Genomic DNA, 23,581 nt, shown 5'->3' with positions numbered 1-23,581 from the left:
CAAAATGTAGGTTGTACTCACTGTAATAGGATAATCAGAGGACCCCAGGTTTTGGATGGGCACCACGCAACCTGGGGTCCTCTGATTATCCTATTACAGTGAGTACAGCCTCCATTTTTACTTACCTATTTCTAATCACAGTTTTTTCTACACTGTTAGACTACCTATATGTGTCATACCCCTATGTATTCCATTGTCCTCCATTTTAGTCCATGGCTCATGCAGTCTACGTATTAATACAAAGTACTTAGACTTTTTAATGTTTTCTTACACGAAATGAACTGAGCCAAGCAAAACAAAACTAAGGGACACCGCAGGTATCCAAATGCTGCCCCTCTATTTTCATGATCGGTTGGCACTTGGACACCCACTGATCAAGACTTCTAAAGTATCAGGGTATGTGCACACGTTCAGGATTTGAAGCAGGAATTTCCTGAGCGTTTTTGCCTCTCCCTATCAGAAAAAACGCATGCGTTTTTTTGAAGCGTTTTTTGTACATCAATGAATGCTTTGTGGAGCTAAATAAAGTTATTTGGTGGGACATTGCTTAAACCCTTGGATTAAGATAGAATTGGGGTGAGTATATTGGTTCATTTAAATGATTAAAGAATGTGTCTGCTGTAATTCAAATAAAGTGTTTACACTGTGTCTGTGTGTTTATTTAACTCTTTACTTAAGTTTGGTCATGAAAAGGTCTGATTGACACCTTGACATCACCAAACCAAAGAGCGGGGTGTCAGCTAGTCCCATTCACCCAATCTTCATTAGCATTTCTTTTCATGTAATTTATGCGGCTGCTGTGAGCTGTTTTTTTTTTTAGCCTGGGAAGGTGCTATTATGCAAACATTTTCCCTGGCCATAATTAACACTTTACAGCTGGTTTGTTAGCCACCAAGTCCCCTGATCAGCACTCAGCAGCACTTCGGACACAACATATTTATGTTGCGTCCAAAACACAGTGTTCTAGTGCTGCACTTTTGTTGTCGGTACATGTGAATCCACCGCATATAATGACACTTCAATCGGTCAAAATCTGCAGTGGAGACTGGCGCGTCCACTACAGAAATTTACATGCTGCGGGTGAGTTTGGGTACGTGGCCACGATCAGGAGCCGCTGCAGGTTTGACGCTGTGTGTTTATACAGTGTCAAACCCGCAGTGTCCAGATGTTACAGCATAGTGGATGGGATCTCTAGAAATCCCATGTCCACTATTCGTGCATCAGAGGCTGCGAATCACCCACGGACACTGACATGCGGCACGTCTTTCAGGACTGCAGCATGTCAAATTCTGTTGCGGAGTCGCTAGTCTCCACAACAGAAATTTGACCAGTAGAAAGTATTGAATGTTGCAAATCCGCATGGTTCAGTGAACACATCTGGATTTACCTGCGTTAAATAGAATGCAACGTTTTGGACGCAGAAAAAATTTGCGTCCAAAGCGCTGCTACGTCCGAATCGTGGGCACAGAGCCTAAAATTTAAAAAAAATGGTGTGGGCTCCTGCGTCATTTTTATAACCAGCAGAGGGAAAGCTGACCGCTGAGGGCTGATATTAGTAACCGTGGAAGGGGCCATTAGCAAAAAATGTTCCCTGGCTATTTAATATCAGCCCACAGCTGTTTGTTTAGCCTTTACGGGCTACATTACAGGGGGACCCCAGTAAAAAATTGACATGGGGTTCCCCTATAAAATCTAACCAGCAAAGGCTAAACTAAACAGCTGCGGTCTGACATTAATAGCCAGGGAAGGGGCCATGGATACTAGCCCCCTCCGCGGCTATTACTATCACCCCTCAGAAGTCCCAGAAATGGCGCATCCATAAGATGCGCCAAATCTGGCGCTTAGCCTCCGCTCTTCCCACTGCCCTGTAGCGATGGCGAGTGGGGTAATGGGGTTGGGGTTCACGTCACCCTTGTATTGGCGGCTGACATGAAGCCCAGGTTAGTAATGGAGGGCGTCTATAAGATGCCCCCATTACTAACCGTGTAGTAAAATAGTCGCCGCCTTTTCAATAAAAGACACGGCCAGAATAAAGTATTTTAATTAAATAAAACACACACGGTTCTACAATTTTTTTGTATTACACGCCTCCGCGAAGCCCTCGATCTGCTGAAAAAAACGTAAAAAACAAACAACCATATTCCTCACCTGTCCGCCATCAACGACGCAGTCCACGTACCGCCATCGAGTGTCCCATGACAATCTGAGTCACTTCTACAGCAGTGACATCAGCCATCACTGATATTACTGCTCTAGAACACAGCAATGTATACTGACAGGGGTGTAAAATCACCCCTATCAGTATACATGCTACAGGAGGTCACTGGGGTTGATCAGCTGATCAGCCCCGGTGAGCTCACCACCATGGCAACATTCTTGCAAATGTTCCCAGGGTGATCATCTGCTAATGGTCACGTGACCATCAGGTGATACTGTCGTCACCGCTCAGCTGAGCCGTCACGTGACCATCAGCTGATTCGTGACGTCACTGAAGGTCCTGGCAGCTCGGTACACTGCGGGGCGCGAGCCCACGCCCTGCAGTGTACCGCTGGCCGCCGGGGAGACAGCATAGCCGCCGGGGACCAGGAGGACACCGGGGGCCACCAGACAGGTGAGTATAAAGGTTTATTTTTACTTTTTTATTCTTTTTTCTTACTACTGCTGGGAAGAGCAGACTGCTGCTCCTCCCATCCACGCTGCTCTCACTGTTATCAGCCAGAGCAGCGGTCAGATGAGAGGAGTAGCAGCCTCCTCTCCCGACCCGGGTACACCCGCAGCGCGATTCCGGCGTGATTTCGCTCCTATTGATTTTCATTGAAACGCAGCAATTCCGTTGGTATAGATATTCTACCTGCAGGTTTGCTGCGAGTCAATGGGTGCAAATTCGCAGCGGAATCGTGTTAGAAATGGTAATGCTGCGGATTTTACCACAATGGTAATCCGGAGCGGAAATTTCCGCATCATGTGCAGAGCACATGCGGATTACCATTGCTATACATGACAGACCTATTCACATGCAGTTTTAATGCATTTCCGTGGCAGAAAAGCATAAAAACCGCATCGTGTGCACATAGGCTCACACTTACCTATCAGAAGTTTCTAAGAATGGTAGACACCCTTTAAAGTTCATTTATAAAACTAGACATTCCTTTTAATGTGTAACTCCGTCTTGGTGGTGTAGTGAAAGCTTTACATGCTAAGAACGTTGTTTCACCAGTAGGTAAACATGGTCTGGGTGGCAGACATCTTAGGCTATGTTCATACTGAGGTTTTTTTTCCCCTGCATTCAAAAACAAGAGATTTCTATTAGAAACTGCTATAGGAAAGGCTCTATCTTTGGGGAGTTTTTACTTTTGCTGATAACTTACATACGGGACTCACTGCGTTGTGCTTTTTTTCAGATTTGGTTTCCTAGACTGATACAGGCCGTGTTCTCCAGCATCGCAGATGTAAAACTGTACAGTGTAATGAGACAAATGGAAAATACAAATGTGGCAAAATGGGTGGTATGTGTCCATATGTTCCAGATTTCCAATACTCCATGTAATGCCTGTAGTGATTAACCTCTTAAACTCTGGGTCATTTTTTCATTTGGTGCTTTTGTTTTTTTCTCCCCTTTTTCCAAAAGCCACAACTATTTATTTTTCTCTCGCCAAAAGCTATACGAGGTCTTGTTTTTTTTTCTTCTTTTTTTTGTAGAATGAGTTGTAGCTAGTGTTGAGCATTCCGATACTGAAATATCGGGTATCGGCCGATATTCGCGGTATCGGAATTCCGATACTTAATTCCGATACTTTTACAATATCGAATACCGGAATCGGAAGTTCCCATAATGCCTGAGCTCTGCATTGTCTCTGAAGGATGACAAGTTGGATGGCAGCGCGATCCAGCCTGTCATCAGAATGCCATCCCAGCGGGGGAGAATTCTCCTGATTGTTTAAAAGTCGGCGCGCGGTAAAAAGCCGCCGGCTTTTAAACAATCACACAGCTCCATACTGCTTCCCCGCAGCCTCCCACCCCGATCCTCCGCTCCCCTCGCCACCTCCAATCCCAATCGTAAATTAGGACCGGGCGGGGAGCGCAGCACCAAGGAGCGAAGGACCCGGGCGGGGAAGCCGGCAGTGAAAAGACTTCACCGCCGGCTTTCCCGTTCTGTGCTGCGCTTTCCCGCCGGTTATTTCAAATGAACAGCTGAGGTATCAGGTGATGCCGATCAGCTGTTCATTTGAAGTCGCCGCGGTGCCCTCAGAGGGTTCATGTGAGTTCATGCTTGACTGCATGAACTCACATGAACTTTCCCACGGCCGCACAGGTCAGCCTCACCTCCCAGACCCGTCATGATTGGTGTGTGCGGGTGTCTGTGCGTGTGTCTGTGAGTGTGTGTGGGGTGTCTGTGCGATGTCTGCGTGTGTGTGCGGGGTGTCTGTGCGATGTTTGTGCGGGTGTGCGCGGTGTCTGTGCGTGCAGGCAGACATAGGCCGATGTGACACAACTACTCCCATCGGCCTATGTCTGTCCCCCGTCCACTCGTGCCAGCAGGATCAGCTCGATGGGAGCAGTAGTTCCCATCAGCCTGATCCTGCTATTTAAATTGCCCTACTGTGTCCCCAATAAATTTTAAATACATGTCATTGGTGGCCAGTGGTTGCCTACAATAAATTAGTTCATACATTACCTGTCCCCGCCGATCGCCACCTAAAATAAAGTAAAAAATAAAAAACTACACCTATACTCACCTAGACACCTAATTCCCCGAAGCCATCGATCTCCTGTAATAAAATATAAAATAATAAACCACAACCTTATCCTTACCCCTCCGTAGTAGTCCACGAGTGTCCCACGAAGATCTCCAGTTCAGAGAAGCCACATAGAATGTGACCGCTCTGAACCGCTGCCGCCGCTAGAATGACGGGGCCGTAAGGGTTCACCGGAGTTCAGGCAGCGCTGCTCCGGTCAGCTGCTTTACGGCCCTGCTGTATCGTGAGAAATTCCCACGGTACAGCAGTGCCGTAAAGGAGGTCTCCGGAGCTGCGCTGCCTGAATACACTCCGGTGACCTCAGTCAGTGGCTCCCGCTGCCGGGAGCGGACGTGTTCCCGGCAGTGTGAGCTTACAGCAGCCATGCACAGCTGTCACCATCTCCAGATGTGACAGCTGTGCATGGGAGATCAGCGCAGGAACGTGGACAGGTAACTATTATTTTTAGTAAACTAAGAATTAAATAAAATGGTGTGTTTTATTTCAAATAAATTTTTTTTTTCTGGGTGTAGTGTGTGTTTTTTCTTTTTAACACTTTGTAGGTTAGTAATGGGGGTGTCTTATAGACGCCCATCATTACTAACCTGGGCTTCATGGCAGCTGGCGCTGACATGAACCCCACCACTATTACCCCCTGCCACCGCACCAGGGCAGCGTGGAAGAGCGAGGCTAAGTGCCAGAATTGGCGCATCATATGGATGCGCCATTTCTGGGGCGGCTGACGGCTGGTGTTTCTAGCCTGGGAGGGGGCCAATATTCATGGCACCCTTCCTGGGCTATAAATATCAGCCCCCAGCAGTCTGCCTAGCCTTTGCTAGCTATTAAAATAGGGGGGACCCCACGTCATTTTTTTTGGGGGGGGTCCCCCATTTTAATAGCTAGTAAAGGCTAGGTATTCAGCTGGGGGCTGATATTAGTAGCCTGGGAAGCTCCGTGGGTTTTACCCCCTTCCCAGGCTTCAAACATCTGCCCCAGCCGTCTGCTTAACCTCCGCTAGAGACTAAAATTATGGGGGATCCCACGCCATTTTTTTTTTAAATAAATCCTTTATTTTAACACTAAATGACATTTGAGGAGTTAATAAAGATGCAGTCCCTAAATTATTATTTATTTTTTAATTAATTTTTCCCAAAACTTTTGACGTGGGCTTCGCCATATTTTTGTATGCCAGCCAGGTACAGCATCCAGCTTCTATGACGCGCCATTTTCCCATTTTCCGGGGCGGCTGCAGACTGCAATTTTCAGCGGGGGGGGGGGGGGGGCAGAAAGCTTGGGCCTCCCTGCGCTGCAGATTCCATCCCCCAGCTGCCTAGTTGTACCTGGCTGGACACAAAAATAGGGAGAAGCTCCACGTTTTTTTTTTTAAATTATTTCATGAAATTCATGGAATAATTAAGAAAAAAAGGGCTTCCCTATATTGTTGTGTCCAACCAGGTACAAATAGGCAGCTGGTGGTTGGGGGCAGCCCGTTCCTGCCTGCTGTACCTGGCTGGACACAAATATAGTGCAAAGCCCCACGTCAATTTTTTTTAAATTATTTCAGGAAGTTCATGAAATAATTAAAAAAAATTTATGTGGGGCTTCGCCCTATATTTGTGTCCAGTCAGGTACAGCAGGCAGGAACGGGCTGCCCCCAACCACCAGCTGCCTATTTGTACCTAGCCGGACACAACAATATAGGGAAGCCCTTTTTTTCTTAATTATTCCATGAATTTCATGAAATAATTTAAAAAAAAAATACGTGGGGCTTCGCCCTATTTTTGTGTCCAGCCAGGTACAACTAGGCAGCTGGGGGCTGGAATCTGCAGCGCAGGGAGTCCCAAGCTTTCTGGGCCCCACCCGCTGCAAATTGCAGTCCGCAGCCGCCCCGGAAAATGGCGCGTTCATAGAAGCGCCATCTTCTGGCGCTGTACCCAACTCATCCAGGGCCCTGGTGCGGTGGCTCACTGGGTAATAAAGGGGTTAAGGCCAGCTTGGCATTATCAGCTGGCCCTAAGCCCGAAATTCATGGGGTCACGCCAATATTAGACATGACCACCATGAATTTCTAGTAAAGTATTTAAAAAAAACACAAACACCCAGAAAAAAGTCCTTTAATTGAAATAAAGACACAATTCTTTATTGTTCTAAATTAAACTATACTTACCGTCACGCCCATTCCAGCTGAAGCCAACGATCTCCTTCAATAAAAGAAAAATAATAAAGCAACCTCATCCTTACCTTTCCATGGTTCCCACGACAGCTTCAGCTCTGCTACATCGAGATGACAGGCTGGACCGCAGCAGAACGCTGCCATCCAGCCTGTCATCCCGCGGACACTGAGCAGCGCAGGCATGCTTGCGCTCCTCAGTGTCAGGCTGTGACGGCATAAAGATGAGCCGAGGTCATGTCCAATGAACTCAGCTCACCTCATGCACGTCACTGACACCGTGGGAAAATTCTCCTGCACTCAGCGCTTCAGCGTGAGAATTCTCCCACGCTGTCAGTAACATACATGAGGTGAGGTCATGTCCAATGAACTCAGCTCACCTCATGCACGTCACTGACAGCGTGGGAAAATTCTCCTGCACTCAGCGCTTCAGCGTGAGAATTCTCCCACGCTGTCAGTAACATACATGAGGTGAGGTCATGTCCAATGAACTCAGCTCACCTCATGCACGTCACTGACAGCGTGGGAAAATTCTCCTGCACTCAGCGCTTCAGCGTGAGAATTTTCCCACGCTGTCAGTGACGTACATGAAGTGAGCTGAGTTCATTGGACATGACCTCGGCTCATCTTCATGCCGTCACAGAGAGACACTGAGGAGCGCAAGCATGCCTGCGCTTCTCAGTGTCTGCGGGATGACAGGCTGGATGGCAGCGTTCTGCTGCGGTCCAGCCTGTCATCTCGATGTAGCAGAGCTGAAGCTGTCGTGGGAGCCATGGAAAGGTAAGGATGAGGTTGCTTTATTATTTTTCTTTTATTGCAGGAGATCGTTGGCTTCAGCTGGAATGGGCGTGACTGTAAGTATGGTTTAATTTAGAACAATAAAGAATTGTGTGTTTATTTCAATTAAAGGACTTTTTTCTGGGTGTTTGTGTTTTTTTTAAATACTTTACTAGAAATTCATGGTGGTCATGTCTAATATTGGCATGACCCCCATGAATTTCGGGCTTAGGGCCAGCTGATAATGCCAAGCTGGCCTTAACCCCTTTATTACCCAGTGAGCCACCGCACCAGGGCCCTGGATGAGTTGGGTACAGCGCCAGAAGATGGCGCTTCTATGAACGCGCCATTTTCCGGGGCGGCTGCGGACTGCAATTTGCAGCGGGTGGGGCCCAGAAAGCTTGGGCCTCCCTGCGCTGCAGATTCCATCCCCCAGCTGCCTAGTTGTACCTGGCTGGACACAAAAATAGGGCGAAGCTCCACGTATTTTTTTTTTAAATTCATGAAATTCATGGAATAATTAAGAAAAAAAGGGCTTCCCTATATTGTTGTGTCCGGCTAGGTACAAATAGGCAGCTGGTGGTTGGGGGCAGCCCGTTCCTGCCTGCTGTACCTGACTGGACACAAATATAGGGCGAAGCCCCACATCAATTTTTTTTAATTATTTCATGAATTTCCTGAAATAATTTAAAAAAAATTGACGTGGGGCTTCGCACTATATTTGTGTCCAGCCAGGTACAGCAGGCAGGAACGGGCTGCCCCCAACCACCAGCTGCCTATTTGTACCTGGTTGGACACAACAATATAGGGAAGCCCTTTTTTTCTTAATTATTTCATGAATTTCATGAAATAATTAAAAAAAAAAAATACGTGAAGCTTCTCCCTATTTTTGTGTCCAGCCAGGTACAACTAGGCAGCTGGGGGATGGAATCTGCAGCGCAGGGAGGCCCAAGCTTTCTGCCCCCCCCCCCCCCCCCCCCCCCGCTGAAAATTGCAGTCCGCAGCCGCCCCGGAAAATGGCGCGTCATAGAAGCTGGATGCTGTACCTGGCTGGCATACAAAAATATGGCGAAGCCCACGTCAAAAGTTTTGGGAAAAATTAATTAAAAAATAAATAATAATTTAGGGACTGCATCTTTATTAACTCCTCAAATGTCATTTAGTGTTAAAATAAAGGATTTATTTTAAAAAAAATTGATGTGGGGCTTCGCCCTATATTTGTGTCCAGCCAGGTACAGCAGGCAGGAACGGGCTGCCCCCAACCACCAGCTGCCTATTTGTACCGGGCCGGACACAACAATATAGGGAAGCCCTTTTTTAAAAAAATTATTTCATGAAAGAATTAAAAAAAAATTGACGTGGGGCTTCGCACTATATTTGTGTCCAGCCAGGTACAGCAGGCAGGAACGGGCTTCCCCCAACCACCAGCTGCCTATTTGTACCTAGCCGGACACAACAATATAGGGAAGCCCTTTTTTTCTTAATTATTCCATGAATTTCATGAAATAATTAAAAAAAAAAATACGTGGGGCTTCGCCCTATTTTTGTGTCCAGCCAGGTACAACTAGGCAGCTGGGGGATGGAATCTGCAGCGCAGGGAGTCCCAAGCTTTCTGGGCCCCACCCGCTGCAAATTGCAGTCCGCAGCCGCCCCGGAAAATGGCGCGTTCATAGAAGCGCCATCTTCTGGCGCTGTACCCAACTCATCCAGGGCCCTGGTGCGGTGGCTCACTGGGTAATAAAGGGGTTAAGGCCAGCTTGGCATTATCAGCTGGCCCTAAGCCCGAAATTCATGGGGTCACGCCAATATTAGACATGACCACCATGAATTTCTAGTAAAGTATTTAAAAAAACACAACACCCAGAATAAAGTCCTTTAATTGAAATAAACACACAATTCTTTATTGTTCTAAATTAAACCATACTTACAGTCACGCCCATTCCAGCTGAAGCCAACGATCTCCTGCAATAAAAGTAAAATAATAAAGCAACCTCATCCTTACCTTTCCATGGCTCCCACGACAGCTTCAGCTCTGCTACATCGAGATGACAGGCTGGACCGCAGCAGAACGCTGCCATCCAGCCTGTCATCCCGCAGACACTGAGAAGCGCAGGCATACTTGCACTCCTCAGTGTCTGGCTGTGACGGCATAAAGATGAACCGAGGTCATGTCCAATGAACTCAGCCCACCTTATGCACGTCACTGACAGCGTGGGAAAATTCTCACGCTGAAGCGCTGAGTGCAGGAGAATTTTCCCACGCTGTCAGTGATGTGCATGAGGTGAGGTCATGTCCAATGAACTCAGCTCACCTCATGCACGTCACTGACAGCGTGGGAAAATTCTCCTGCACTCAGCGCTTCAGCGTGAGAATTTTCCCACGCTGTCAGTGACGTGTATGAGGTGAGCTGAGTTCATTGGACATGACCTCACCTCATGTATGTCACTGACAGCGTGGGAGAATTCTCACGCTGAAGCGCTGAGTGCAGGAAAATTTTCCCACGCTGTCAGTGACGTGCATGAGGTGAGCCGAGTTCATTGGACATGACCTCGGCTCATCTTTATGCCGTCACAGCCAGACACTGAGGAGCGCAAGTATGCCTGCGCTTCTCAGTGTCTGCGGGATGACAGGCTGGATGGCAGCGTTCTGCTGCGGTCCAGCCTGTCATCTCGATGTAGCAGAGCTGAAGCTGTCGTGGGAACCATGGAAAGGTAAGGATGAGGTTGCTTTATTATTTTTCTTTTATTGCAGGAGATTGTTGGCTTCAGCTGGAATGGGCGTGATGGTAAGTATGGTTTAATTTAGAACAATAAAGAATTGTGTGTTTATTTCAATTAAAGGACTTTATTCTGGGTGTTTGTGTTTTTCTTTAACTTTGACTATGGGGTTAGTAATGGGGGTGTCTTATAGACGCCTCTCCATTACTAACCTGGGCTTGATGTCAGCTGGCATTATAAGCTGACATCAACCCCAGCCCTATTACCCCACTGCCACCGCTACAGGGCAGTGGGAAGAGCGAGGCTAAGTGCCAGAATTGGCGCATCCTATGGATGCGCCATTTCTGGGGCGGCTGACGGCTGGTGTTTCTAGCCTGGGAGGGGGCCAATATTCATGGCACCCTTCCTGGGCTATTAAAATCAGCCCCCAGCTGTCTGCCTAGCCTTTGCTAGCTATTAAATTAGGGGGGACCCCACGTTATTTTTTTTGGGGGGGTTCCCCCATTTTAATAGCTAGTAAAGGCTAGGTATTCAGCTGGGGGCTGATATTAGTAGCCTGGGAAGCTCCATGGGTATTACCCCCTTCCCAGGCTTCAAACATTTGCCCCAGCTGTCTGCTTAACCTCCGCTAGAGCCTAAAATTATGGGGATCCCCACGCCAATTTTTTTTTAAATCCTTTATTTTAACACTAAATGACAAGTACAGTAACCAACACTATCACTGTACTTCATATATATGTGGCTGACATGTTTCTATCTATCTAATCTATGTATGATTCTCTATTCCTTCTATTCTAAATTGTCGGGTACAGATGCTGAATTGCCGGCCGGCTTTCTTAAAGAGACGGTGCATGAAAACACTATTATTTTTTTAAATAAATCCTTTACACTAAATGACAAGTACAGTAAGCAACACTGTCACTGTACTTCATATATATGTGACTGACATGGTTCTATCTATCTAATCTATGTGTGAAGCTCTATTCTTTCTGTTGTAAATTGTCGGGTACCGGTGAATGCCGCTGCTGAATTGCCGGCTTTTCATGTAATACATTCTACATTATTCTTAGTTGTTTTCCTTCATGTAGAATTAACCTACAAGGAAAGAAAGGGTTTATTTTCATTCCGATATTTGTGTCCCATTGACTTGCATTGGTTTCCGGTATCGGAATTGGCGATATCCGATACTTTTTGGGTATCGGCCCGATCCAATCCGATACCTTCCGATATCAGGAAATATCGTATCGCTCAACACTAGTTGTAGCTTTGCATGACACCTTTCATGTACTGAAAAGTGAGAAAAAAAAGTTCCAAATAAGATGAAATGGTGGAAAATAAACTCCGTTCCATCATTTGTTCTTTTTGTCTTTTGCTTTTACGACATTCATTGTATAGTAAAAAAAAATGACTTGGTAATATGACTCTTTAGGTCAGTGCGCTAACAATGTTGAATAGATTCTCTATTATTTTATTGATTAAAAAACTCCGAACTTTGTGGGGAAGAAAATGCAATCACCATTTTCTGAGACCCATAACGTTATTCTTCCAGATGAACCTTGTTTTGTTTTTTGCTAGGTGAGCTGATGTATTACTCGATAGCACTTTTGTGCACATATGACCTGTTTATCAAATGTGATTTCATTTTTTGAGAGAGGTGCTGGTTCTGGGAAAACAGTAATTCCAGTGGTTCGATTCTTCTTTTTTTTATGGTGTGCACTGTACAGGTTGATTTTATATTTTCATATATTGGACTTTTACAGACATGGCGATACCAGATATGTTGTTTTTATTTTATTTATTTCATGTTAAATCAGGAAATGGGTGATTCTCTTTTTTTATGTTTTATATTGATAAACATTTGTGTTATTTTGGTCCCTTTAGTGGACCTGAACCTGCAATCCTTTGATTGCTTTTATTACATACTGCAAAACGACAGTATTCCGGTGGTGTATAGTGTGAATGATGGTTTTCTGCGAGTACCTAGATGGCAGCCATAGTGGCTTTCAGAGGGGCATCCTGTGATCGTGTCAGAGTGAAAGGGCAATGGAAGCCGCTGATTGAAAGCAGCATCTAAATGGTTAAACAGCCGTGATCAAAGCTTGCTCTGGTCGCAGTTGTTACAGGCTGATTCCAACTGTTTAACACAGCCGGCTTCTTGTGTGTGGAGTGGATTCAGCTACTGAAGACCCCCCGCATGGCCATACAGTTACGTTTGTGTGCCAAGAGGTGTAATAAGGTTCTCTTCACACTTGCACTTAGGTCCATTACTTTGTAGGGCAGACATAGTGTAGCATGCATCACTGTTTTGGCCTTCAAAAATACCCTATCATCAGTCAGATCCATTAGGACTTGTCCATCTTATCGGTTATGCTGAGGAGCCAACACTCAGGGTTGATCTGCATTCTGGTTGCAAGTATTTTCCTCTAGGCAAACACTGAACTTGTGGTAATGCTGTCATTTTAAGTGAGGTCTCAGTTTATTGTAGAATAATGTGTGTTCAGATCTTGACTATTTTGTATGTATGAAGGAGAATAATCTGGGTAACGTTAGCCTTTGTGTCGTTCCAGTACTTCAGTCAACTTTGCTCCTGGTTTACATGGTTCTGCTCCTCAAGAACCCTAACAAATACGATGGAAACGGTACTGGGAACTCTGGCTCTGCATTACTATCCTCTGGAGGGTTCACATACAAAGAACAGGTGAGACATCATCATCTGGAAATGCGCTTTTTACACCACGTAGCTTACATGCTATTAATGTCCCTCTTCTTGTTTTATAGCACCAAGTACTTGTTCTTCGTGGCTCTGGCATTTCTAGTCCGGCCAACTGCGCTTATTCTCTGGGTTCCATTGCTCTTATATCATTTCTCCAAAGAACAGAAGAAACTAGACTTAATAATTCATCAGTGTTTGCCTGTTGGGTAAGTATTAAGGGCACACTGCATCAATAAAGCCACCTTGTGGATCAAGGTCCACTAGAACTATGATAACAGAGATTCAATTACTTTGATTTAAAGGGATGCTACAGTTTCACAAGTAACTTTTCACTATACAATAATTAAATGTTATCAACTGTTCTAGTATATTTTATAGTCAATCCATTGTTTTTGTTGCCTTTTACTTGTGAGGCACATAGGGCAAGTATAGGGCAGATCCAGCAGGGCAAGCTGTGGACTGCCCTTGTAAGGGCGGGAGTCTCTGGGGTGATAGGGCCACCTAGTGTCTTATAGGCGAGGAAAAACCTGGAAGGGACAAAAAGTGCAATAGGGTCTTATCTGGGTAAAAGTTTTTAAAAGGAATGTGCACCTGATCGGGTTGTGTGCACACAAATACTGAAAGAGATTTGGGTTGCTGCAGCCCCAAAGGGAAGAAATCAACATGCACTGGAAACAAATGGGTTAAACTGCGCTGCCTTTGAAAGATGAAGAGACAGGAATCAATTTCTGCGGTTTATTGGTCAACGCGTTTCAAAGTTTCAAGCTCCTTCATCAGCACAAAAGCACGGTAAATTTAGATTACCGTGGCTTGGTCCTGATGAAGAAGTTTGAAACTTCGAAACGCGTTGTCCAATAAACCGCAGAAATTGATTCCTGTCTCTTCATCTTTCGAAGGCAGCGCAGTTTAGTCAACAGGCACTGGAAACAAATTGTTAGTGTCATATAGGGCACAATAAGGCCAACTCCAGGCTCTGCCTTCTTCTGACCAGATGGCAATCCATTGAACGACAGTACAAAGGAAGGATCTTCATTTATTCCATGTGGATGAAACAGATGAGTGTGAGAATTCCATGTATTCAATACCCACTACAAGTTTATTCCCCCACATGTAGACTTTGTAATACATCATAGCTATTTAAATTGTTCTTTATACAGTACAGACCAAAAGTTTGGACACACCTTCTCATTTAAAGATTTTTCTGTATTTTCATGACTGTGAAAATTGTACATTCACACTGAAGGCATCAAAACTATGAATTAACACATGTGGAATTATATACTTAACAAAAAAGTGTGAAACAACTGAAAATATGTCTTATATTCTAGGTTCTTCAAAGTAGCCACCTTTTGCTTTGATGACTGCTTTGCACACTCTTGGCATTCTCTTGATGAGCTTCAAGAGGCAGTCACCGGAAATGGTTTTCACTTCACAGGTGTGCCCTGTCAGGTTTAATTATTGGGATTTCTTGCCTTATAAATGGGGTTGGGACCATCAGTTGTGTTGTGCAGAAGTCAGGTGGATACACAGCTGATAATCCTACTGAATAGACTGTTAGAATTTGTATTATGGCAAGAAAAAAGCAGCTAAGTAAAGAAAAACGAGTGGCCATCATTACTTTAAGAAATGAAGGTCAGTCAGTCCGAAAAATTGGGAAAACTTTGAAAGTGTCCCCAAGTGCAGTTGCAAAAACCATCAAGCGCTACAAAGAAACTGGCTCACATGAGGACCGCCCCAGGAAAGGAAGACCAAGAGTCACCTCTGCTTCTGAGGATACGTTTATCCGAGTCACCAGCCTCAGAAATCGCAGGTTAACAGCAGCTCAGATTAGAGACCAGGTCAATGCCACACAGAGTTCTAGCAGCAGACACATCTCTTCAACAACTGTTAAGAGGAGACTTTGTGCAGCAGGCCTTCATGGTAAAATAGCTGCTAGGAAACCACTGCTAAGGACAGGCAACAAGCAGAAGAGACTCGTTTGGGCTAAAGAACACAAGGAATGGACATTAGACCAGTGGAAATCTGTGCTTTGGTCTGATGAGTCCAAATTTGAGATCTTTGGTTCCAACCACCGTGTCTTTGTGCGACGCAGAAAAGGTGAATGGATGGACTCTACATGCCTGGTTCCCACAGTGAAGCATGGAGGAGGAGGTGTGATGGTGTGGGGTGCTTTCCTGGTGACCCTTTTGGGGATTTATTCAAAATTGAAGGCATACTGAACCAGCATGGCTACCACAGCATCTTGCAGCGGCATGCTATTCCTTCCGGTTTGCGTTTAGTTGGACCATCATTTATTTTTCAACAGGACAATGACCCCAAACACACCTCCAGGCTGTGTAAGGGCTATTTGACCAAGAAGGAGAGTGATGGGGTGCTACGCCAGATGACCTGGCCTCCACAGTCACCAGACCTGAACCCAATCGAGATGGTTTGGGGTGAGCTGGACTGCAGAGTGAAGGCAAAAGGGCCAACAAGTGCTAAGCATCTCTGGTATCTCCTTCAAGATTGTTGGAAGACCATTTCTGGTGACTACCTCTTGAAGCTCATCAAGAGAATGCCAAGAGTGTGCAAAGCAGTCATCTAAGCAAAAGGTGGCTACTTTGAAGAACCTAGAATATAAGACATATTTTCAGTTGTTTCACACTTTTTTGTTAAGTATATAATTCCACATGTGTTAATTCATAGTTTTGATGCCTTCAGTGTGAATGTACAATTTTCATAGTCATGAAAATACAGAAAAATCTTTAAATGAGGTGTGTCCAAACTTTTGGTCTGTACTGTATATCTTGCACATTAATTTTTTGCTGACCTCTGTCATATGGGTTATGTATGTATATTAGGTCTGGTCTCAATTGATATAGATTTCATTTGACTTACTGTCCACCACTGTGGTCCGGGAGTTGATACCTTTATGTTCCCATAAATTGGGTATTTTTAATTTCAGTATGTGATACTTTGTTTGGTTTTATCTATGAATATTAAAAGGTAAGTTTTATGATACTCACCATGCTGTAAACACAAAATTGAAAAAGTGATGTCTCTAGGAGGTTTGGTTACACATTAGGGCCTGGTGCCCGTCACATATTTTGCTGTATTCCCTATTACTTCCAGGAGGATGAGAATCTGTCCTGGTGATGTGATGATCACACCGGTGATGGCTCATTACAAGACACAGCTCTGATAAGGGGAGGATCTCAGGGTTCTGCTGCCAAAATCCACCATGATGGGGGTAAATGAGTGCTAACACTACGCAGGTGTGGGCAGCGCCGTGGGATCCTACCCTTATTATATTGTAACGAGCCAAGATCAGGATGGACGTTCTCATTGTATTATAGACTGCTTCTATGCAGAAGGAGTTATTTAGAAAAGCCAGAGGGTCATCTGTCAATCTTCTATATATTTTGCAGACTGCTCACCTTTGGTGGATCAATAATGATTGACTGGGTGTACTTTGGTAAGGTAAGATCAAGCTAGGTAAGATTTATTAGAGGCTGTATGATGCATGTCAGTATCGGTCTTTCATTTACACTAAAATTAGGCAGAATAAATGGGAAAAGTAGCAAAGAGTAATGGGGTTCAATTAGTGATGTGAGGTCTTTGAGGGAGAGTCATAAAAATGTAGAAAGTAATGGGTAAGATGGGTGTAAAAACAGCCATGAAATTGTCATCCAATTCAGGGAAGAGCTGAAGAAATGCTGGTATGAGAGCTGCACCCGCAGATTTTTTACTAATGCTCCAACCCAATTGTGAAGACTCGCTCGACTGGTTTATAAGTGTGGCGAGAATTCAGATTTCCTTAGACAAACCCTTTTTTTTTAACCTTTCCAAAAAATTCAGTCTAACCCTTCTTGGACACATTTTTGTCAATGATTATATATGTATATATATATATATATATATATATATATGTGTATATATATATATATATATATATATATATATATATATATATATATATATATATATATATATATATATATATATATATATATACACACACATACACACACACACACACTTTTTACAGTGTTTTTCTCATTTTCTAAATAGTCTTCACTAAGAATGTCCTACCATTTTGCTGCTGCAGAATTCTATGTTTTTTATCTAGCCGAGTGATCTGCAATAAAAGATCTATTAAAGCTTGTTATCACTTCTAATGTTGCTCTGCTCTCCCCCTCTATTCTCTTAATATTAGACTGCATTCACACAGCCGTCTGTCACGATCCGTGCTGCACGGACCAGCCGCAAGTCTCCTGACCCGAACACATCAGCCTCATAGACATATACAGTATGACTTTCAAGTCTGAGTCAGGAGACCAGCAGCAAGTCCGTGCATGGCGGCCAGTATCCGGCCTTAGGCCTCATTCAGACATCCATTAATTTCCTCATGCATGAAAAATTTACTTTTTTTTTTTCCCCCAGAATGCTGCATTGATTTTTGGTCTGTGAGTTGTTTTTACGGTCTGTGTGTCATTTGATTTTCTCATATAAAAGAAAATGAAAACCTTTCTTCTAAGCTTCTGCTATCAACTGTTCTGTGAAAAACGGACAGCACTTGGAGAACATTGGGATGGCATCTTGGTGGTATCCATTTTTTAATTATTGCAGACTGATTTATTTGAGTGGATGAGTTTGATCTGAAGATTAAATCAAAGTTTTTCTTTTTTTTTGTGGACAATGTAGGTACATGTTCTATCCTTGAAAAACACAGAACACATACGAAAATTTCTGCAATTTGCTGCCCACCCATAGGCATGTACAGCCAACAATAATGCACGATAGAGCACACTGTGACTCCGTCTGCATCATTATAGGGAATTGTCCCGTCTGCACGAACCACGTTTTGCTGGGGTGCGGACGTAATCCCCAACGGAGGTACTGAACGTAGTGGTAAACGTTCTGTGAACCCAGCCTTAGAGGCTGCAAGGAGTGGTAGGTGGTTGCATATAGATTTCCACTACGTGAAGATGGGAAAAAGCATGTTCAGTGTCAAGGCGAGCAGAGAAAACGGGCTATAAGTGGAAAACATATGAACAAATAAGTAAAGTTACAGAATTATACCAATATGAGCTAATGAAAACAGTTCCACGCTGAATGTTCAAAGAGCTCACATCCAGCCTATATTGCTTTTCCCAATTTGAAAGGTGGCCATAGCCTTTAAAAGGTTTAGAAGACGTATTTTCAAAAATTGAATTAAATGACGGACAGTAATATTTTGCAAGATTTGATGTTCTAGATATTCTTTTGTTATAGGAGAAAAGCCCCTCTAATATTGGGGATGCTTTATGTAGCCAGTTTAAACAGGAGGGTATGACACATCATAATGGGATTAGCAGACTATTATAGGCATAGCACAAGCATGATCTTCTTGTGTACTGACAATGTACTGTATGGCGTTCTGTCAATTCACCAAGGGATAATGTTTCTCATCTCGGAGAGTGACATGTCAAGCCTGACATGCTAAGGTGAGGAGACTTTTAAGCCGCAATGCTCCTCTGGGAAATATGCAAATTGTCTCTTCAGAGAGGGAGAACTAGAACTCTAGTGCCACTTATGGAAAGTAGCAATCCTAAAAGTCAATATCAACTCGATAACGAGCCTTGTCACATGACTTGGGATAAAATCCAAAACCAATCAATTTGCAGACACTGTGTTTCGGGGTACTGCCAGGCTTGACATGTCACTCTCCGCAAGGAGAAACGTTACCCCTTGGATAACCCAGTCAGATGCCTTTCACCCAGTCAATCCAGATCTCACACTCTGCACTGACGAGGGGCAGTGTCTGCAAATTGAGATTCTGGTTCTGGTTTTTATCCTAAGTCATGTGACAAGGCTCATTAGAGAGTTGATATTGACTTTTAGGATTGCTACTTCCTATAGGTGGCACTACAGTTCTTCCTCTCTGAAGAGACAATTTGTCAGTTCACCAAGCACATCTCCAGGTAATCCGTCAGCTATGTGTCTGCTGACAAAGAAGCTGCAGCGTTCACATCAGTATTGGATGATTTCCATATGTAAAATTTGGGTCTTTCTCTCACAGTGGACTGTTGTTCAATGGAATTTTTTGAAGTTTAATGTGCTCCAAAATATCAGCTCTTTCTATGGGGCTCACCCGTGGCACTGGTACATCACTCAGGGATTTCCAGTCATTATTGGCACACACTTGCCATTCTTTATACATGGTTGTATAGTGGCACCAAGAAGATATCGTGTTCTACTAGTGGCTATAGTTTGGACTGTCTTCGTGTATAGGTAAGCAGAAAATTGAACATTTTATGACAAAATGCAAATGAGGGAAATGGAGGTAAAAAAAAAATAAAAAAAAATCATGCAAAGTATCCCAGTTGTATTTTAACAATTCAAGAGGGTCCTACGTGTTCATATATTGGTGACCTATATCATGGGCAGCAGTCTGCATAGGATGCCTCTCTCCACTGATCACTGGGGGTATGGCCACAGCTATGGAGCTTTACAGATAACACATTTTATATGGCTCCGCTCTAAAGTGCCCTGATATTGATAGCTTGTTCTGCCCATAGACCAACACTGTATAAACGTTCTGTCACTGCCGCCACTAATGAGCACAACAACCCGTGCTGGGTGGCAGAACTTGCATGGACTACATGGCAGAAGATGGAGCTCCATCCTGCATATAGCATACAACCTTATTACCTTCCCAAACCCCTATATAGGGATAGAGAAGATTCGGTGCTGGCCTCTCCCTGGCCTTTAATGTTAAATTAAGTTTGTCCTAGAAGCTCAATAGATGAGCCAAATGAAGGATTTGTGTTTGCAGCTTTAGATGGAACTGGAGATTTGATCACATTGTTGTAGATACTGTAATGTCTGTTTTTGAATTTTTTAGCACTTTGAGCCATAAGGAATTTCGGTTCATCTATCCGGTACTCCCATTCTGCATGATCTTCTGTGGTAAGACGTTTAGTTTTTCAATCATCGTCTGTTTGGTGTACTTTTATTTACTTGACTAACTTAAGTGCTTTATTTCTAAGGCTGCGTTCACATTGTTTACACTCCACATCCATGACTCTGTCAGGGATTCCATCTTACTCAGATGAAACCTCAAGAGTTTTAGACCCTGATTGATCATTGCGGTTCCTAAACTTTTCTGTAGTAACTTGCTCCTTTTTAGTGGCTTTAGTATTTGCCCCTTATTCACTTTACGTTTTCTGCCACTTTTTAAGTCTTTTTATTTTACTCAACGACTTTGCTTATCCATATGTTTTAGATAGATTATTTAAATGCAACTTTTACCAAATGTCCCATTTTTTGGTCATATCCAACTCTAGTATTGCCTTGCAGTAAAGCTTCTGGAGTTTTCAATCTGGCGCATTTTTGCAACTTTTTAACGTATTCGTGACTTTTGGTGCTGAAAAGGCTCAAAAAACAGTTTAAAGTTGCATGTTTTCGGCTCTGCCCACAGTAGGGCAAAGCAAAGTGCGCAGGTATGAGCCGGCGATGTCTCGGCACAGGCACGAGATTTCGCACAGCTATGTGGATGATGCAGGAGGACGGCGATCAGAAGCCGGGAGGAGGGATAGATGCCTCAACAAGGACGCCTATTGGACTGGGCGGATTTACTTAGAGCGCGGGAGAGTTTCAAAAGGTTTTTGGTAGGTATACAGGGGAGAGTTGAGGTTATATACTCCTTTATGGAATGCAGCACAGGTGCTTATTAAGGTGCTAGTCTTAGTTTAGACATGAAAAAAAATTGTGACAGGTTCCCTTTAAAGATAAAAAATAAATGACCCTTGATTTTTTTTCCCTAAATTCATGAACTGCATGTGCTATTTTGAAGAATTTGATGCAAAAAAAAATAAAATCGCAAATGATGAATCTAGCAAACGTAGACTAGGTTATTGTGCCCAGCTAAAAAGATGGGCTCTGACAAAAAGGAGGCCAAACTAAGTCGAAACATGCATACTTTGACCTCTGGTTGCCTTATGACACTCAATAATTCCATTGGAGTTCCTTCTGAATCCCATTTTTGAGGGATTCAGTCGGAGCCCATGACGGAGTCGTGCACATGGAGCATAAACCTAATGTGAACCCTGCCAGAACAGTTGATCAATATGTCACGTTTATAAGAAATTTTTTTTCAGTCTTTCCCTACTTTAGGAATATTTAGTATAAGTTAAAACTAACTCTGAACCAGGCATTTACTCGTTCGCAGGGATGCTTTGTTAGTTTTACATTTTCTGTTGTGGATTTGCTTATTACTTACACAAATAATCCTGTCTCCAGGTTTTTCATTTTCAAGTATTAAACGGTGGAAGAAGCCAGCCATTGGCCTCCTGGTTTTATCAAACCTGCTTCCTGCCCTCTACACGGGATTGATTCACCAAAGAGGAGCCCTGGACATAATGACCAATATTCAACAATTATGTAACAAGGAGAATTCCTCCCTCCTCGTTCTGATGCCTTGTCACTCTCTTCCTTACTACAGGTGAGGGATGGCTTATTAGATATTATGGAATCCCCTCTAGACATCCAGCTTACAAACCAACTCCAATTGTTACTATTACCACTTAATTCCAGAGGCAGCATTTAAAGAGGTTATCCATTACTTTTTCATTGATGACCTATCAATGTCTGATTGGTCGGGGTCCGGTACACCTGCTGATTAACTGCAGGTACTCGATTGCAGGGTTGCTCAGTGTTCTGGTAGTGGCCGATTTGAATAGGAGGTGGATGAGTAGTTCCCTGCCGCAGCCACTACCAGAAGACGGAGCAGCTCCACAATCTAGCAGGTCTGACTGATCAGACATTGATGGCCTGTTCTAGGTCATCAATGAAAAAGTAGTGCACAACCTCTTTAAGCATTGTGATCCGGCAGGCGATGGGGTCCAGTCCACTGCTCAGACATTGCCTGGGCTTCAATGGATACTGGAATTGGAGTATGTAGTTAAAGTAAAGTATACTAAACAGGTTCAAGGTACCTAGGGGGACTGAAAAAAGAAATGTTTTAAATACTGAAAAATAAATAAAAACACCAGACTAAAGTTTCACATCACCCCCTTTTCCCAAAACAAAAAGAAATGGGGGGAAAAAAAAAGCATTGGTATTGCTAAATCAATCAGTCTGCCAGCCACGCCACCCCAAAAAATGCGGTAAAAAGCAATAACGATTTATGTACCTCAAAATTGTACCACAAAAAGCTTACTATGCAAAAAAAATATCAATTACATCTACAGAAAAATAAAGAATGAGTACTACTTTCATTTAACAAAGTTCTGAATTGTTTTAAACCACTAAAATATATTTAAAAAGAAATCTACACAAGTTGTAGCTCACCATAATACAATAAGGGTGCACACTGAGTATTTGCAGCTGATTTTTCTGCACCAAAAAACAAATTAGCAGGAAAAATAGTGTGTAAAATACGCATTTTTTCCGTGCATGATTCATGGTTTTTTTTTGTCATTCATTTTCATTGGTAAATACTGAAAAAATTGACATACTTCAAATCTGAAAAATCTGTTTGTTTCAAATCCACAAGGGAAAAATAAGCAGCGTGTGCATGAGATTTCAGAAATCTCATTCACTTTGCTGGTACTGTAAACAGCAGCATTTTTTTTCCCTTGTAAAAAAAAAAAACGTGGAGAAGAAGCCCTATAGTATGGAGCTGAAGTGTTATGTTGGATATAGAATACTGTAAATAGGAGACCAAAAACAATGGTGGGTTCCCCTCCCCCACTTCACTTCACTTGGAATTTTGTTTTCCCATTTTTCAGTATAGTATATAGTACAATAAATAATGCTCTGAAGATAGTAGCCACGCTTCCTTACAGTGAAGCCCCCCGTCTATATGCTACATCCGCTGACATCCACATGCTCTAATATTGCATATGGACGTTGAACTGAAGGAGCGCTCCTGACAGCAGTGACTTTGCACGTGTCATTTTGCATTGTACCTGTGTACCGGCATATTCTGTTACACAACTCTAATGGCTTTTGAACATTTCTATAGTATATTGTCTTGTGTTGTCTAATTAAAAAAAAAAAAAAATCAACTTTATTATTTCCTTTTTCAGCCATGTTCATTGTCCCGTTAAGATGAGTTTCCTTGAGTGTCCGCCTGATTTAGAAGAGGAGGATACATATGTTGATGAAGCTGATCTTTTTTACTTAAGCCCCCTCGCTTGGCTTAATGCAGAATTTTATGATTCCAAGCGATTACCAACACATTTAGTCATGTTCAGTGTTCTAGAACAGGTGAGTATACTAAACGCATGAACAGCCTTGTCAAATATTCCCCCCATTACTTACAGTAAGGGACCCCTGGAGTATGTGAGCCCAGACTTCAAGGTTTAGATGTGTATGTCGCATTCCTGTATGACATATAGATAAACCATAGTGACAGGAATTCAGTTTTATGTGCTTAAACGGGCTGTCCAGTCAAAAGCAATAAGTCTGCAGTCACTGTGTGTGACTGCAGACTTATGAATCC

The 23,581-nt window shown here is 43.4% G+C and overlaps 1 protein-coding gene across 3 annotated transcripts in view; it reads left to right on the top strand.

The window, feature by feature from the left end:
- Positions 1 to 23,581, top strand: part of PIGB (phosphatidylinositol glycan anchor biosynthesis class B) — a 28,419-nt gene that overhangs the window by 2,025 nt on the left and 2,813 nt on the right. For 2 of the 3 annotated variants that reach the window (XM_073653002.1, XM_073653001.1), the window contains 8 exons: positions 3,402 to 3,506; positions 12,968 to 13,098; positions 13,179 to 13,319; positions 16,521 to 16,572; positions 19,154 to 19,365; positions 19,979 to 20,043; positions 21,376 to 21,577; positions 23,166 to 23,346. In XM_073653002.1, coding sequence (XP_073509103.1) covers positions 3,402 to 3,506; positions 12,968 to 13,098; positions 13,179 to 13,319; positions 16,521 to 16,572; positions 19,154 to 19,365; positions 19,979 to 20,043; positions 21,376 to 21,577; positions 23,166 to 23,346 — 1,089 coding nt within the window. The remainder of the gene's footprint in view (positions 1 to 3,401; positions 3,507 to 12,967; positions 13,099 to 13,178; positions 13,320 to 16,520; positions 16,573 to 19,153; positions 19,366 to 19,978; positions 20,044 to 21,375; positions 21,578 to 23,165; positions 23,347 to 23,581) is intronic. The other variant, XM_073653003.1, reaches the window with a different exon arrangement.

Source organism: Phyllobates terribilis, unplaced genomic scaffold (genome assembly GCF_046119375.1).
Source record: "Phyllobates terribilis strain yellow unplaced genomic scaffold, ASM4611937v1 Scaffold_11__3_contigs__length_659146591, whole genome shotgun sequence".
NCBI classification, from domain to species: domain Eukaryota; kingdom Metazoa; phylum Chordata; class Amphibia; order Anura; family Dendrobatidae; genus Phyllobates; species Phyllobates terribilis.
This window is presented reverse-complemented; position numbering and strand designations above follow the sequence as displayed.